General features: G+C 35.4%; 1 protein-coding gene across 2 annotated transcripts in view; it reads left to right on the top strand.

Annotated features, from left to right (window-relative positions):
• The window catches only part of LOC128559434 (uncharacterized), a 71,666-nt gene that overhangs the window by 11,990 nt on the left and 42,095 nt on the right, over positions 1-17,581 (top strand). For both annotated transcript variants that reach the window (XM_053550978.1, XM_053550977.1), the window contains exons 3-5: positions 838-1,017; positions 11,627-11,754; positions 14,262-14,499. In XM_053550978.1, coding sequence (XP_053406953.1) covers positions 838-1,017; positions 11,627-11,754; positions 14,262-14,499 — 546 coding nt within the window. The remainder of the gene's footprint in view (positions 1-837; positions 1,018-11,626; positions 11,755-14,261; positions 14,500-17,581) is intronic.

Genomic DNA, 17,581 nt, shown 5'->3' with positions numbered 1-17,581 from the left:
ATATTTTAAAAGTACATAAATCTAAATCTAATATACCTCGTTGCACAATGTTGCTAAAATGCGACATTGAGAAAGTATGAATAAATCTAACGCTTAAATGTTTCACCAGGATCTGTTGGTGCAACATATTCATGTAGGTCCACGGTCGCTTTATTCTCATATCCTCGTGGAAATGGCCAAAATTGCATTTACATTTTTTAGCAGCAGATCCAAATGTCACGTTTGTCTGATATCAGTGTATATTTTAAGACAGTCAGGCATTATGATATCCTAAACTGTGCTTTTGGGCTCATCTGAGCACAGTGTTCAGGATTAGCTTTTGTGTGTATGTCGTCCGTGCGTTCTTGACAGTTACATTAAAGAGCATCTCCTACAAAAATATCAAGCTAAAATTCAATCAAACTTAACAAGAATGTTCATTTGATAGGCCCCTTTCAGATTCCGTGTAGAATTCTGCTTGCCATAGTAAACAAAAAGGCAAGTATAAAAATCTTCTCAGAAACCAGTTGCATGTAATGTAACAAATCAGCATGGCTAGATGGTCACCCAAAGGACATTCGTGTTAATTTATTTCAAAGTCGAGCCAGCGGTTTCAGAGAAGAATAGTTTTATAAAATCTTCCTTACAGCCATAAGAGGATTTGAAAAGTATAATAAATATAATTTCACACAGATTAATCTGAAAGTGATATATTTTTTGTTTTTTACCATGTTAGACAAAGGTGAATCCATTGAACTGTTGAATGACCTCTAATGCTTCCAAAGAATATAATATTATACTTTTTAATTGTCATAATAGCCTCAGATTTGATAACCGAATTACAATTTCTGCTTGTAGGAGACTCACAAGAAAATTATTATAACCGTATTGCGTCAATAATGATTGAATCGTCAAAGAAGGCAAAGTCGGACAAAGAAGAAGAGTGGTCACAGTTTGGTGAAACAGACAAATCATTGCAGAAACTACCTCCAGAACAGTTGGCAGAAAATTCGAAGTCTGATAAAGCAATCGCAAAAAGTATGTATAGAATATATTTTTTTTCTAACGAATCTGAGCAAACGTAATACTGATGCTGTTTACAGGGGCTTAAAGACTTTTTGTGGACACAAAGTGTTACACCACTGAGAGTAACAGTAATAGATTTTACCGTGTGTCCGTCCGACTGTCCATTCGTCTTTAAGTCGGTTTTCCCGTTCACCCAAAGCCATTTCATGGTAACCGTCTGTCACATAGATATTTGGTATGATAGATATTTGGTATGACTATTTTTGCTTTGACTTGTAGATGACATATGTCGTGCTTATTTAAACATTAACTAAATCTTTTCTTTGTAGCACTTAAACGAATCGAAACTGCATGTTAAGTTCATACAGTACCATTTATTTTAAATAGTCACATTGAATTTATGTTCCGTGGTTGTATGTTCCCTGCAAATATTGTGAAAAATACTTTAGTATATTTTTAGTTGTTGCCCCTGATTTGGTTAAAAATGTTTTTGTTCATACTAACAGTACTAATTTATTAACTTGAGGACAGTTTCCAGCAATTGCAACTAGAATATTTATAAATTGCCGTGGTTATTGTTATTTAATTAAAAGCTGCAAAATTTGCCTATCAGTTTGGTGATTTTTAGCTAAAGTTGATATTTGGTATGAGTGTATGCATTCACTTAAAGCTGCTTCCCTGAAATTGTTCTAAGTCATTACCATGACAAATTCAGACTGCATGTTAAGTCTATGAGGTACAATTTATTAGCTCAACTGAGTCAAAGGCTCAAGGTGAGCTTTTGTGACCGCTTGATGTCCGTCGTTCGTCATCCGTACGTCAACAGTTTCTAAAAAACCGGGTTTTTTTCAAAACTTCCTGGCAGATTTACACCAAACTTCACAGGAATTATCCTTGGGTGGCCCTCTTTCAAAATAGCCCAATAATTAAAATCCATGCAGAACTGCCATGGCAACCGAAAGAAAATCTTTAATAATCTTCTTCTCGGAAACTGTCAGCCGGATTTCAAATCTATTTTATAGAAATGATCCTACAGGGGGCGGGCCTTATGTTTTCTATATATATATATTGTAAATTTTCAAACAAATCTACTTCTTAAAAACCACAAGGCAGATTTACACCGAACTTCACAGGAATATATCTCCTTTTAAAATTGCCCAAAGAATTAAAATCCATGCAGAACTGTGGTTGCCATGACAACCGAAATAAAATTTTTTTGAAAATCTTTTTCAGTCTCAAAAACTGTCTGCTGGAGTTCAAAGAAATTTTGTATAATAAATATCTCTAGGTGACTCTCTACCAGAATTGCTTAAGCAGTTCTGTTTCGGCAAACAAAATATGGCCGCCAGGGCGTGGGGCTTATTTTCCCTATATGGAAACATGGTTTATATAGACTTATACTTTCCAGATTTTATTATATAGGGAAAAACGTTTAGAATATTCTTGTCCAAAACAGCAGGGCCTAGGGCTTTGATATTTGGTATGTAGCATCTAGAGGTCCTCTACCATGATTGTTCAAAATATCTCCCATAGGATCAAATATGGTCCTGTCCAGAGGGCCACGTGGTTTATATAGACATATAGAGGGAAGAACTGTGAAAATCTTCTGGTTTAAAAACACAGGGCCTAAGGCTTTGAACTTTAGTATGTAGCATCATCTAATGGGCCTCTTCAAAGATTGTTCAAATTATATGACTGGGGTCAAATATGGCGCCGACCTGGGGTTATAAAGACTTATATAGGGAAAAACTTTGAACATTTTCTTGTCCAAAACCACAGGGCCAAGGGCTTTAATATTTTTTGTGGGGGGTGGGGTGCGTTAACGTCGCACCGACACAACTATAGGTCATATTGCGACTTTCCAGCTTCTGTGGCGGAGAAAGGCCCCAGATGCCCTCCGCGCATTATTTCATCACGAGCGGGCACCTAGGTAGAACCACTGACCTTCCATAAGCCAGCTGGATGGCTTCCTCAAATGAAGAATTCAACGCCCCGAGGGAGGCTTGAACCCACATCGATGAGGGGCAAGTGATTTGAAGTCAGCGACCTTAACCACTCGGCCACGGATGGCCCTGCTTTGATCTTTAGTATGTAGCATCATCTAGTGGTCCTCTACCAAGATTGTTCAAATTATATCCCTAGTGTCAAATATAGCCCCGCCCTGGGGTCACATGGTTTATATTGACTTATATAGGGAAAACTTTGAAAATCTTTTCGTAAAAAAACACATGGCCTAGGGCTTCGATATTTGGTGTGTAGTATCGTATAGTAGTCATTTACCAAGATTGTTCAAATAATCCCTTTTGAGGTTAAAAACTGGCCCCGCCCTGGGCTGCACATTTTTTAAATAGACTTGTGTAGGGAAAACCTTAAAAACCTTTTAAAAAATAATGTCTTAAACCATAATGCCCAGAGCTTAGATATTTAGGATTTGGCATGGTCTAGTGGTTCTCTACCACGATTGTTCCCTGGGGTCAGTATATGCCACTCCCTCCCGGGGGGTCCCTTGTTTTACATTGACTTATAAAGGAAATATATTTAGAAATCATCTTGTCCAGAACCATAAGGCCCAGACCTTAGATATTTGGTATTTAGTATTGTCTAGTGATCAACTATCAAGTTTGTTCAAATCATGACCCAGGGACCTACGGACCTACTTCGTTTTTGAAGTTAAAGCATAGAAATATGGACCACTTGTATAATTCTTAACAGATTCCAGTTGTTATCTTGAATGATCATTACCATGACGTACTCACCTAGTTTTTGTTTTTGGAGCTTTAGCAAAAAATCATAGAAGAAAAATAATCTGTTCTGGAAAAATATCACCCTCGAAAAACGCTCCTGTGAAAATAGCCGTTTAGCAATTAGACGTATGTAGACATTTTCTCGAAGAATAAAACTAATACATTGAAATTCACAACCAAACTGGTTTAGGTCTTTTTACAATACAATAAGCAATAAAACTAAGCCAAACTATATCTGCCACATCTTTATATAACTCATTATACTAAATTTCATCAACAGCACTGGACTACTTCACATGTAACACTGAGTAGTCACTTCCTGTTTGGTGTAATCCAGTATCAACCATTCACCTTGTCTGGCCGTAGTTGGTCTTTTGTCCTTAAAACAAACTTACCACCTTTAGTGGCGGCTTTTCCCGCCCAGATTTGTCGAAATAATGCCATAAATTTATTTACTAAATAAGTTCTGGCTTTTGATTTGATATAGTTTACTTCTTCGTCGATTTATGGCTCAATAAAGCCCATTTATCAATCTAGTAATGTCTTTAGTTGATTTTTCTCCATACAAGCTTCTATTACGTTTTGGTGGTTGTCACAGTTAACATATTAAATGTATTTCATATCCCATGAAATTATTTATGTGCATGGCGACCCTAGAGCTTAGATCACTTACGTTTTTTAATATAGACCCGCATACTGCTGCGTCTCTTTGCCTATAGATAATCTATGCATATGTAATTAGGCTACGTCAGTATCAACCAGTCACCTTTCGGATGAAAGCCTACTTCCGATTACTACTTTTTAGGCCAAAAAAAGAATATTAGTAATTCGGTCGAAAATGTGCTTCTGTGATATCGTCGAAAAAAGTTCCTAATTTTCTCATTTTTAGCGCAAATTAGTGTAGAACTAGTGCTTAAATCACATCACACTTTTTCACTGCTAGAAAACTTTCCGCATAAATTGAGACAGTTTTCATGTTAATACATCCAATATGGCAAGTTTTGCAGTTCGAAAACGAAAGTAGGAGCTTATTGTACTTACAAGAGCGAATATGCACCAATTTTTGGGTAGCAGACCACAACTGACTAGCATTTCACTAGGAACTAGTTTTGGTGAATAATAGAGAAATAACTGAGTTCTGAGGACGTATGCCGTCGGCATTCTGAAAATCCGTTGGCTACTAAATATGTATTTTTTTTGACATACATATCAGAAATATATTTACATGCTTTAGTTCATCCTCAAGTCCTCCTGGACGCTGTGAGTTACAGCAGTAACAAGGATTCGAGCCGAGCCGATTTACGGACATCTGGAAAATGACAAAAAATACGATTTTCAACATATTTCCCCCGTTATTTGTCGGCACAGAATGCATAAACTGCTAAAACTAACATTATTTTGTATCTTTCTAACAATCAAACGATGCCCTAAGGTGATCAATTCTTGGCTCAAGTGCATCGGTTTGGCACAGAATACAACAGTAACTAAGCACTAAAACATGTTCCAATTTCGGGATGAGGTTTTCTAAGAACTTATGCCGTCGGCATCCTGAAAATCCGAAATGTAATATGTTCTATTATTTGGACATACATACATACAAGCAACATATCTACATGGTTTGGTTCATCCGCAAGTCCACTTGGACGCTGTGAATTACACCAGTAACAAGGTTTCGAACCTTTTTACGGACACCCGGAAAATGACAAAAATACGATTTTCAACATATTTTACCGTTCTTCGTCGGCACATAATGCATACACTACTAAAACTAATTCCATTTTATATCTCAAAAAGACTTCAACAATGACTTTAGGTGACCAAATTTTGGCACAAGAGCATCGTTTCGGCGCATAATCGAGCAGTATCTAAGCACAAAAACATGTTCGAATTTCGTGATGAGGCCTTCTTTAGACTTATACAGTCGGCATCCTAAAAATCCGTTGGCAATTTTATATGTACCATTATTTGGAAATACATATCAGCAATATATCAACATGGTTTAATTTATACTCAAGTCCTCTTGGACGCTGTGAATTACAGCAGTAGCAAGGATTCGATACCATTTACGGACATCTGGAAAATAAAAAAGTACCATTTTCAACATATTTCACCCTTCTTCATCGGCACAGAATGCATAAACTGCTTAAACTTGTACCATTTTGTATCTCATTAAGACTCAAACGATGTTCTAAGGTGACCAAGTCTTGGCCCAAGTGCATCGTTTCGGTGCAGAATACATCAGTAACAAAGCACCAAAACATGTTCCGATTTCGTGACGATTGTCACAAACTGACATACGGGCCTCAATGTATCTGTAGTTTAAATGCAGGTATTGCTTCATCTTTTTGTAAAGTTTTGAGTTATTGAGGTAAATGTTAGATTGTACGTATAAAATACCTCTAATGTTTTTCTGTATTTCATAACTTAAATGTTCCTGTAAATTTGATCAAACTCAATTGAGTAATAAGAAAGTTTATATTTTCTAAACTTCAGTAATTTATGTTTTTATCCCCAAAACCACTATAACGGGCCTTAAATTGTCCAATTCATATCCGCGCCGAAGTAGTCGGATTTTCCGGCTATATCGTGATTCCCGTGAAAGTCCAAATAGTCAGAGTTCACGCCTATGCCGTGAGTCCCGTGTAAATCCAATATTTGGTGGGACAAAACCCTACAAACAGACTGGACTTGATATTTTTTTTGAGAGACAGACGAATTTATGTCACTGATTTTTCTTGGTAGAAATTTTGCTCGATCGAGGTAAGAAATTTATGTGTTAGATTTTTGTATAATTTTTGTTTTACGATTTATTTAGTAATTTTTTGTTCATTCTACAGAATTTTGTAACACGTTTACTATTCGGCAAGAGATTAGTTTCGGTATGTCATGCTAATTTATTAAATTTTTCAGACGTTTCTAAATTATTCATTTCGAAGGAGGAATCTACTGAGGACCACTGAGACAGCTCAGGGATACAAACACCTACCAACATAGGGAGCCAAAAAGGAGTCAACGTTTTCACGGTTTAGAGGGACTTTAATTGAAGATACGTTTTTTTTGTGCTACTTTAAGTTTGAAGTAAAAGGAAACACCTGTGATAGAAGTGAAAGATAGAAACGAACTTTAAATTTAAGGACAGTACATCTTCTAGAAATAGATACTGAGCTCAGATTTTCTTTTATTTTTCTGATCTTTCTTTCATATAATAACTTTTTTTCCCTTCATTCATTGTAAATAAACATTTTCTGTAAATAAACTTGAAAATTTTGCAATGGGTGTTAAATTGTTCTGGTTATTATTGTCCCCGGTTCGTCCATCCTGTCACAACGATGCCTTATTTGGACGTATGCCGTCGGCATCCTGAAATTCCGTGGGCAGTATAATATGTACTATCATTTGGACATAGATACCAGCAATATATATCCACATAAGTCATCTTGACGTCTTCCTGGACGCTGTGAATAACAGCAGTAGCAAGGATTCGATCCCATTTACGGACATCTAAAATTCTAAAAATTACGATGCCGTTGGTATCCTGAAAATTCGTCGGCAATGTAATTTGCATTCTTTATTGAATAAACAAACCAACAATATATAGATAATCTAATCCAATGCATCCTTAAACGCTCCTGAAAGTTGTGAATTACAGAAGTAAGAGGGTTTCGAGCCCCATTTCCAGAGACATAAAAAAGACAAACAGATTTGTTCGACTGCAATAATGCATTAATTGCTTAAATTGAATTCATATTATATCGCGTTTAACTTCCAATTACTGTTGTTACTGCTATAACTTCCAACAGAAGCAGCAGTAATACTGTTGTTGCTTCTGAAACTGCCAACAGTAACAGCAGTAATATTGTTGTTACTGCTATAACTTTACAACAGTGCTACAGCTATAACTTCCAGCAGTAACAACAGCAATACTGCTGTTACTAATGTTACTGTTCTACTGTTCACTTTACATCGGTTAGAATTTTCTTGATAAGAGGTGTAGGAAAAATTGATGTAAAGATACGCAAAGACGACCTGAAGTTGTCGTTTTTATATGAAACAAAGAAGGACCTTCAACCTCAAAGAGACGCTGTAAGCTTGTGATTTATAAAATATATCATGATTTCTTCTCAAATTATGTTTATTATTATTTGATACGGTGTAAATATCTATATGAATGTTTGAACTATAACGTTGATATTTACATAAGTTTTACTTAGTTGAGCTATTTTTGTCTTCTGGTTGTTTTACGTACTTGAAGTCAAAGGATCTTTTGGTTATTTTACATATTTCTAGTGAAAAGAATTTTGCCGACGGATTTTCTCCCAGATATGTCAAAAATACCATAAAAGTACTTACGTAATCAGTTTTGTCTACTGATGACTTAATAAGGCCCATTTACCAATATAGTAATGTCTTTAATTTACTTTTTTCTCCATACAAGCTTCTTTTTAGTTTTGTTGGTTATCGCTGTTAGCAGAAATCCTAAATTCTTAATCCGTGTTCACGCATGAATGATTCAAAATTAAAGTGTTTCGATTGAAAATTGGTTCAGTTTATTTGGAATGGTGTACAGTATTGATAAAGCGCCATAACATTCAAACAGCAGACGTTTGTTTGATTCCCCTCTTTTCTAACTAGACAGCCGTTTGACTACGATTCCCGTATATGAGCGAAATAAATTATACTTGTCAAGATAAAGAAGCAGGGAAACATCTCTTTCTGGCACTATCCTCCAACAATTGTCCGTTTGGGAAACTGATTGCCGGATGGATCCAAGATTCTTTTTGATATCTATGTGGCTCTTTTGCATGCCCCATCCCCGAGAAATCGTTGACAAATATACCTAAGATTGTGAAATCTGACATAGATATATATGACGTAGTTTAAAGTTCCACAAGGCTTTAATTTTTATGGTAAAAACAGATAATGCTGCTTTCCAAATAGAAACTACACATAATGAATAGTTAGAAAAACGCTACTTGAGATAATTTTAACAGTGAACTTATAGTACTTTATATTTTCTTTCTTTCTTCCTTTAATGACTTCGATCATTATTGATCATAACGTCATGCGGGTGGCAATTTGTACAGTCAGAAGGGTTGATAAAAACAAACAACTACCCATATATAACACCGTTAATAAAAAATAAGTAATTTTGATGCCAAAATTGCTCAGAGAGCAAAATTATGTTTTAAAAAGGGTAACCGACACAACCTGTTAAACCATGTACAAGGCTGTATTACCTTACATTGTCATAATGACCTTCTTAAAGGAGTCCACTGTACTAATGGAGACAGTTGACTCAGACAGGCCATTCCAGACTGGTATTAACCTAGGGAAGAAGGAGTACTTAAAACAATCTGTATGTGGAGAAAGTCTATAGTACTGGTAGGGATGGCTGTATCTGGTTCTAAGTGACCTATTTGTAATAGGGGTCAAATACCTATCTTTATCAATACAGACTAGATTGTTATGAATTTTGTGGAAAAAGCTTAAACTTGAGACCTCTCTTCTATGCTCTATCCAAATCTAATTCTGTCAACATGTCACCCACATGACTAGTCCTACGCCACCTTCTTCATGCCCATCTTGCCGCAGTGCGTTGCACCTTTTCAATCCTCTGTACATTCTGTTGGGAGTAAGGATTCCATACTGGGGACGCATACTCAATCTGGGGTCTAACCAAGGTTTTGTATGCCAAAACTTTTGTCCCCCGTGGAGCAAAGGAGAGGTTACGACGTATGAAACCCAGTATTCTAGTGGCCTTACTAGCCACATTGTCTATGTGTTTGGACCAATCCAGAGTATTGGTGATAGTTACACCAAGATACTTAGCAGAGTCAACTGCCTCTAGGACTTGACCATGGAGCAAATAATTATGTTTAATAAGGTTGGCCTGTTTATGTCTAGAAATTCCCATAACTTCGCATTTGGCCACATTGAATTTCATTAACCAAGTTTTAACCCACTGTTGCAGTTTATTCAAATCATCTTGTAGGGTCAGACAATCCGAGTAGGAATGGATATCGCGATACAACACGTAGTCATCAGCAAAAAGACGCACTGTTGATATGATACCCTCAGGTAGGTCATTAATAAACAAGAGGAATACTACCGGTCCAAGAACTAACTGAGCCTTGGGGAACACCAGATACTACTGAGACTGGGTCTGACTCTGCACCATCAAGGACTACCACCTGAGACCTGTTATTTAACCAAGATTCAATCCATTTAAGGGTGGAACCCCGTATACTATAAAAATTTAACTTGTACAGGATTCTCTTATGAGGCACCTTATCAAAGGCCTTATATTAATCATATAGTAAAACCTATAATAAATACATGACAAAACAATTATCAAACATTGGATTTAACAAGAAAATAATTTATTTTCATAACAAAAATATGGCAGCCACATTTTAATCAAAGGCATTATGACCCTGTTTTTTATACAATATCATTTTGTGTGTGTGTGTGTGCGTGTGTGCGTGTGTGTGTGTGTGTTCGGGTTTAATGTCTTTTTCAACAATTTTTCAGTCATATAAACGACGGTGTCTACTTGTAGCAGTGAGCACAATGCCCAACTTTATAGTGCTGCCTCACTGGAATATCACACCGTAGACACGTGGCATGATACCCCACCTAGTCACATTATACTGACACCGGGCTGACCAGTCCTAGTAATATCCTCTTAATGCTGAGCGCCAAGCGAGGAAGCTACTAGTATCATTTTTACGTCTTTGGTATGACGCGACCGGGGATCGAACCCACGACCTCCCGCACTCGAAGCGGACGCTCTACCACTAGGCTACCGAGGCGGTTTGAATTGGTCAGTTGATAAAAAAGCGAATTGACCAAATTCATACATTTCAATTTGAAAGCCTTCCGGTCGCGCCGCTTATGCAATAATAAATACTACTGATATCAAGTTTTGTGAGCGAATGTACTTGGCAGATGTCTTAGTGTCAGGTTATGTAATTTCATCGGATTTCTGCGAAGGTGGGAGTTGGGTTGCCGGATGTTGCACCTGTCGGTTGTGACTTAACATAAATGCAAGCTGGAAAAAAAACGCGTTCGTAAATATGCAACAGAAATACACGTTACTTGATCTTATTCATCTCTGCGAATATCGAAAATCTATATTTGTCTTTATTAGTTTATAATGTCAAAATATGTAGCTAATAAAATGTGTGTAAACAACTGCTTACTAACTTAATCGAAGTTATACAAGATTTAGTTTGTAATTCAAAGTTATATATTCCAAACCGCCGTGCCAGTATCAAAATATGAGGCAAATTTACCAATGGGCATCGAATGAATGCCCCAATTTCGTAAAATAGAAAAATAACCACTGCTGATGAAGTAATGATAGAAAATGAACACAAATATCAGACACGACATATTCGATACAAAATTTTAAAAGTGCTCACCAAAACTATTGTGCAGATAATTTGATTTTTCTGAAAGCAAAAAGAGCGGATATTTTCTTTCTGATATACATTTGATAATGTCAGATATAAAAACTGAGTTAAGCTTAAGTTGAAATTATGAAGGAATCCAAATAGGAATGTATAATTTTTCATGATAGTTAAAATCACATTATTCATATTTTACAGCGCCATGTATTAAAAAAGTGATAAGATGTAAAACCCATGTCGACCAAACAAATATATCTTTGACTAGAGAAATTCACAGTGAAATCGCCCAAAGTATATAGAAAAAGAAACATCCAAGTATTTCTTTATGGGACCTGAACTGTTGTTAGATATAAAAAAAATCAAATTAAACAAAACTGAAGTAGCTGAACTGAAGGATGTATGTATTGTTGCCTCTTCTTTCATATTATGTTAACCTCATCAGATGTCTGTATTATTTTGATTCAGAAGAAGAACCGGTGGCTATACATAAACATGATGATAGCGGTCCTACTATGAATCAGAGCACATCAAGGTCAGATGATGCACCATACAATCATGATGTAAGCTCCCACGAACAGAGAATACGCATACAGGTAAGTAAACTTTCTTTTTTTTACGAAAGACCGGTGGTGACATTTCAGTTTCAAGAATTCACGATTTCTGAGTATGAATTCGTGAAGTAGAAATCATGAAGTATTTAAATGAAATCGAGAATTCTTGAAGTAGTATTTGTGAAATCATGAAATCGTGAATAATTGAATTCTTGAATGTTTTACATGAAATACGGAAATCGTGAATTCATGAAGTTGTGAAATATAGAATAATTGAAATCTTGAATTAGCGAAATTCTGAAATATTGAAATCTTGCATACTTGAAATCGAGAATTATTTTTAAATTGTGAATTACTGAAATATTGAATTATTGAATAAATGGAATATTGAATAATTGGAATATTGAATTTTCGACATTAAATATGGAAATCGTGATTATAAAGTTGTGAAATATTGAATAATTGAAATCTTGAACTTGTGAAATTCTGAATTATTGAAATTTTGAATAATGGACATCGAGAATTGTTGAAATTGTGAATTACTGAAATATTGAATTAATGAATAATTGAAATATTGAATTTTTGAAATGAAATATGGAAATCATGAATTTATTAAGTTGCGAATTATTGCAGAATTGAAATCTTGAATTACTGAATAATTGAATCCTTGAATTACTGAATAATTGAAATGTTGAATTTGTGAAATTGTGAATTATTGAAATCTTGAATAATGGAATTATTCATGAAATCGTGAATTCTTGAAATTGAAATGTCACCACCGGTCTTTCGTAATTTATTCAAACTTATTGTCCCCCGCCGATGGCCGAGAGATATAGTGGTGGTATCGTCCGTCCGTCTTTCTATCCGTCCGTCCGAAACCATATCTAAAGATGATTTAAAAGAGTTCAGTAAAACATGATAGAAATGTTAACGGCTATTGGAAAATGTCATCCTGCAAATTTCGGTAAGATTGTTTGAGTAGTCAATATTTATGACCCTTTGTAATTATATGCATTTATATAGTGTTTGTATTTAAATTTCCGTCAGTCTTGAGTCGTTTCTCAGACATGGTTTAAACGATTTCAAATATCAAAATATCTGTCATGAATTATGTTAGTATGTCTTCATGCTGTAATATTTCTGAAACATACGTTACCGAAATAAGGGAAATTACTAGATTTAATGTTTTAAACAGAGTTATTAACGTTAATTATTATGTAACAGTTTTATATATCTTTTCTTTAGTGTGAATTAGTTTTTTTATATACTTATCAACCATTTTTTTAAAGACGAATATTTATATTATAGTAAGAACTCGAAATTGAAAACAATGGTTATCGCAACCAAAATATTAACATCAGGTCTCCTCCATGTGGTTGTGTTACTGAAATATGATATGATTACACAGACCGGTAATACTGTTGTATAAATAAGAGTTACTTAAAAAATATTATATTCAAAGAAATAAGTTTGTTTCATGAAACATATTTTATCCAAAGTAACATCTTCCATTGCCTATGTTGTTCCTCTCTGATAAATATATTTTTATCAGATATTGCATCAGCAACTTTGTACATATAACAATACATATAAACCGATAAGTGCAGTAAATATACAATCTGAGTGATCTGTCATCAAATACCAAAACACTAAAGAATTGAATACCTTTAGGTCGCCTTAGTACAATACAACCCGTACACTGTCTTTGCTTTAATGTTACTTAACGTTCTGTATAACCTTATTAATATAGCATGAGTTATTTCACCTTTGTGATGCTGTAGCAAATAACTGAGTAAGTGCTTTGCACAAGAGTTATACATTTGTAAAGAAGACTGACAGACCTGTTATACGTGGCATTTAAAACCTACATAATGTCGGTTTGAATCCAATACCTTAAATTTCTTTTTTTTCTGGATATCAAAAACAATCGGGCACCGCACTCATTTGACCAAAGCTACAGTTTATAATAAATATGTTATGTTAGTGCTTTTTTACAGTGATGTTGATTTATTTATTTATTTATATATTTTGTTGGGTTTAACGTCGCACCGACACAATTATGGGTCATATGGCGACTTTCCAGCTTTGATGATGGAGGAAGACCCCGGTGCCCCTCCGTGTATTATTTCGTCACGAGCTGGATGGCTTCCTCACATGAAGAATTCAACACACAGAGTGAGGCTCGAGCCCACATTGATGAGGGGCAAGTGATTTGAAGACCTTAATTACTCGACCACGGAGGCCCAAATATGCCCAACAATGATGTTGAATGAGGCGTCATTGTTTTTACAGTTATTTGCCGACATCCGATAATTTAATATTATACTAGTATTTCCCTTGGGAAACATAATAATAGAATAGCAATATCTACTAAAATAATAAGACTAGAATAGTGAAAGTTGTTGGTTGATATATGTAGGTATGGCTATCATTCAGTACCATTTCTTAGTTCAAAGACTTTGTAGAAGTACTAGACGTTTTTGCCAAATATTGTCCGTGGCAAATTAAAATCGGCGGCCATTTATAAAACATGGCCTTGATATTTGTAGGAACTAGTCCATGAAGTTGTAACATGCAGTTCAGCAGATTTCTCCAGGAAGGACAACACGGCAGATCTCTCTGTCTGGGATTTTGCTGGACAACATGTCTTCTACGGCACACATCAAGTTTTTCTATCAAAGCGAGCTGTATATCTACTTGTAACTGACCTTTCTGAACATGTAGACAACATTGTAGATGATGAATGTTTCATCGACTCCAACGGTGAAACGCGCTGCAAAATTTCGGGTAAGATCTTATTCAAAGAACATTTTTTACTAAATATTCCAAGAATTCATACTTGGCTACTAGTGCGTTGTAGAGAATACTTGTGGAGTATAATTCCTACATTTTTAAATTCTTTAAATATATGCATGCATCGGTTTGTTACATATGCAAACATTTTCTTAGTGTAAAGTAGTATTAAACTTTAGGACAGTGTACTTATTGTCAGGAAGTGAAACTGCATACATTTTTGCTGGGAGGTATACAGATGCTTTCAGTAATATTGTAGTCTGTCTGATCTTATTTAACTCTCAGAACCATTGTTGAACGTTGGACAGTGCTTGCCATTACCGCCACAGACCATTTGGATAAGCGCCCCAACATCCTTCCAGCCCCTGCCAACTGTCAACCAAGCATTTTGAAACGAGTATAACTTTTACTATCAATGCAAGATTGCGAAATAAGTTGTAGGTTTAACTTTTCCATTAAGACTTACGGATCAATCCAGCCCTGATATTAATTAACGGATTTGTATTCCTGTATGCTATCGGTCCTGACATCTGGAATTATAGTTTCGACGAGAAGTCGATAACTGTTATAAATCGATCACTTTTTCCTTGTTTTGAATACCAACTCGAGAGTAGATACCCGCTTTATATTGCACAAGCCATAGGCACTAATACTGACACGCTTTCAACCACCTTAAACCAGATCATTACTAAGGAGAAAGTGTTTACTGTGGAACAATATTTAAGCACAAATTTCATCATGCTTTGTTATGTTCTTATTTATGTCACTATCCAACCAACAAATTGACATAATAATTTGGACAATTGAAATTGTATTTTGCATTCTGTCATGCCCTTACCACTCTGTGATATTCATTTGGCTACCTCATGTCTGCTTCATTAGTCTGTGATATTCATCTCGCTTCAGGCATGCAGCAACGTGACAAGTTACATTTGATGTATGAGCTGGTCGTAAACTTACATCGTGCATGCTTCCGAAATCGTTTACATCATTATTAATTGACTATATAAATAGAAGTGATCTATGTCAAGAACTATCACACATACTAACTGATGTAATTCTGTGTTCAACAATACTTTTGTAACTTGACAATTTTCATTTAAACAATTGTTTAAATTTCGTGTAAAATAACTTCTCAAAGTCTTGTTCAAGGGAAATAAATATCTTTCCCAAACTCGCGAACTGCATCAGTTAAATCATAGCTACGCGTCTTGTAACAAGACACATACCATATTTCTAGGCACCCGGTGACCGGACACCAAGTCTATCCTATAATGGAATGCAAGGTGCCCAGTAATCATTTTGTCATTAGAGATATTTACTCTATAATTGACTAATAAGTTGTTTATTGTCTCCCGCCTTTTCCGAGGGAAAAGGGGACATAGGAATGGGTTGCGTCCCTTCATCCTTCCGCTCATCTGGCCGATTCATAAATGTGACATACATTAAGGGAGTTTGAAATTACTAGTCACAAAATGTTTTTCAAAGTGAGATGACATGTTGCACGCAAGAACAATACTCCAAGGTCAAGATCACACTTGGAGGTCAAAGGTTAACATGGTCTATTTCGGGTCCGGTTACGAGACGATCTGTCATGCATACGACCCTGACATCTTTTTCAAAGGCCAAGGTTACACGAACAGGCCTAAGATTATAAGTCATTTTATTGTGCTATGCGAGATGGATATTACGCAAAAACAAAAGCCCTAACTCCAAGGTCAAGATCACACTTGGAGGTCAAAAGTTAACATGGTCTATTTTGTGTCTAGTCCATAACTCTGATAAGATGAATATTAAAGATACTTGATACAAAATAATCACCATAACAAAATTATGTGTCAAATGAAAGACCTGACCCAGACCCCAGCTCAAAGGTTAAGCTTACAATTATTGTGAAAAGAGTTCAGGTACTTTTGTCCGGTCTGTAACTTTTTATGCTTGGATGGATATTAAAATAATTTGCGACTATCAGTATTAAGCTACTTTTCTATGAAATGACCACTTACTGTCACGCCCGATAGTGCCATTACGTGATTGGCGACCACCCAAGATAAATTCTCTGCACAATTATCTATAACGACCGTGTACAAAACTTTCGCACTTGGGTTACTAGCGGACAGGTTTGCAATTGTTTATTCTTAACCTTTAAAACAGTTGAACAAGCAAACAGTATTAAAGGTCAGTGGATTGGTAGAAGTATTCACCATATTGAAACAACTTTTGAACAATATTTAAAGTTTTGTGCACATTGTGTATCAGCAGTTCAGCATATTATTTGTCATTGTCGATTTGAAAGAATCTGTTCAGAGACCATTCTATTAAGGTCCATCAAAAGTGTTTGGAGACCACCCCTCAGGTGAATATTAATTTTGGAACTTTATACCTCATAGAACATAGTAAATGTACAGAGTTGTTCAGAGGAAGAAGGAAATACTTTATTCAAAGGTAAGCTTGTTTTGGAATATGTATTTTGTTTAATATCACATGTACTTCGACTGTCAACGATCTATTTTGAAGAATATATCAAACTTCTTTTTCAAAAGTAATTTTTTTTTAATTTTGTTTCGTTGTTTGTTCGATAGTCCCAGTAATAAAATATGGTTAACTTACATATTTTCTTGAACATAGCAGTATTTTGTCATTTTGACAGCTCTACTTTCATTTTGCAATTTTCGCAAAATTTTGGATGTTTATGTTTTATTACATTTTCAACACTGGGAGTACCTGGAGAAATATGTTAGGCACACAATAAGTATAGACATAATGTCAAAGTATTTTTGAAAAGGAAGTTTGATATGTTCTACAAAACAGAATGTGGACGAGTAAAGTACATGTGATATAAGAGAAAAGTTATTATTCCAAATATAATAACTTCTCTCGAAAGACACTTCTACCTATTCTGAACAGTTTCATATACATTTTATGAAAAACAAAGGCCTATGAGGCCTTAAAACCTAAAACAAAAATTCACTTGAGCGGCAGTTTCAAAACACTTTACATGAACCTTAAGAGACCACATTTTGGCGGCCCATAGTTTGGTTACTGAATACAATGTCTACTGTATCTGACGCTGATG

Source organism: Mercenaria mercenaria, chromosome 9 (assembly GCF_021730395.1).
Source record: "Mercenaria mercenaria strain notata chromosome 9, MADL_Memer_1, whole genome shotgun sequence".
Taxonomy (NCBI): domain Eukaryota; kingdom Metazoa; phylum Mollusca; class Bivalvia; order Venerida; family Veneridae; genus Mercenaria; species Mercenaria mercenaria.
The sequence above is the reverse complement of the archived record's forward strand: the minus strand, read 5'-3'. Positions and strand labels throughout refer to the sequence as shown.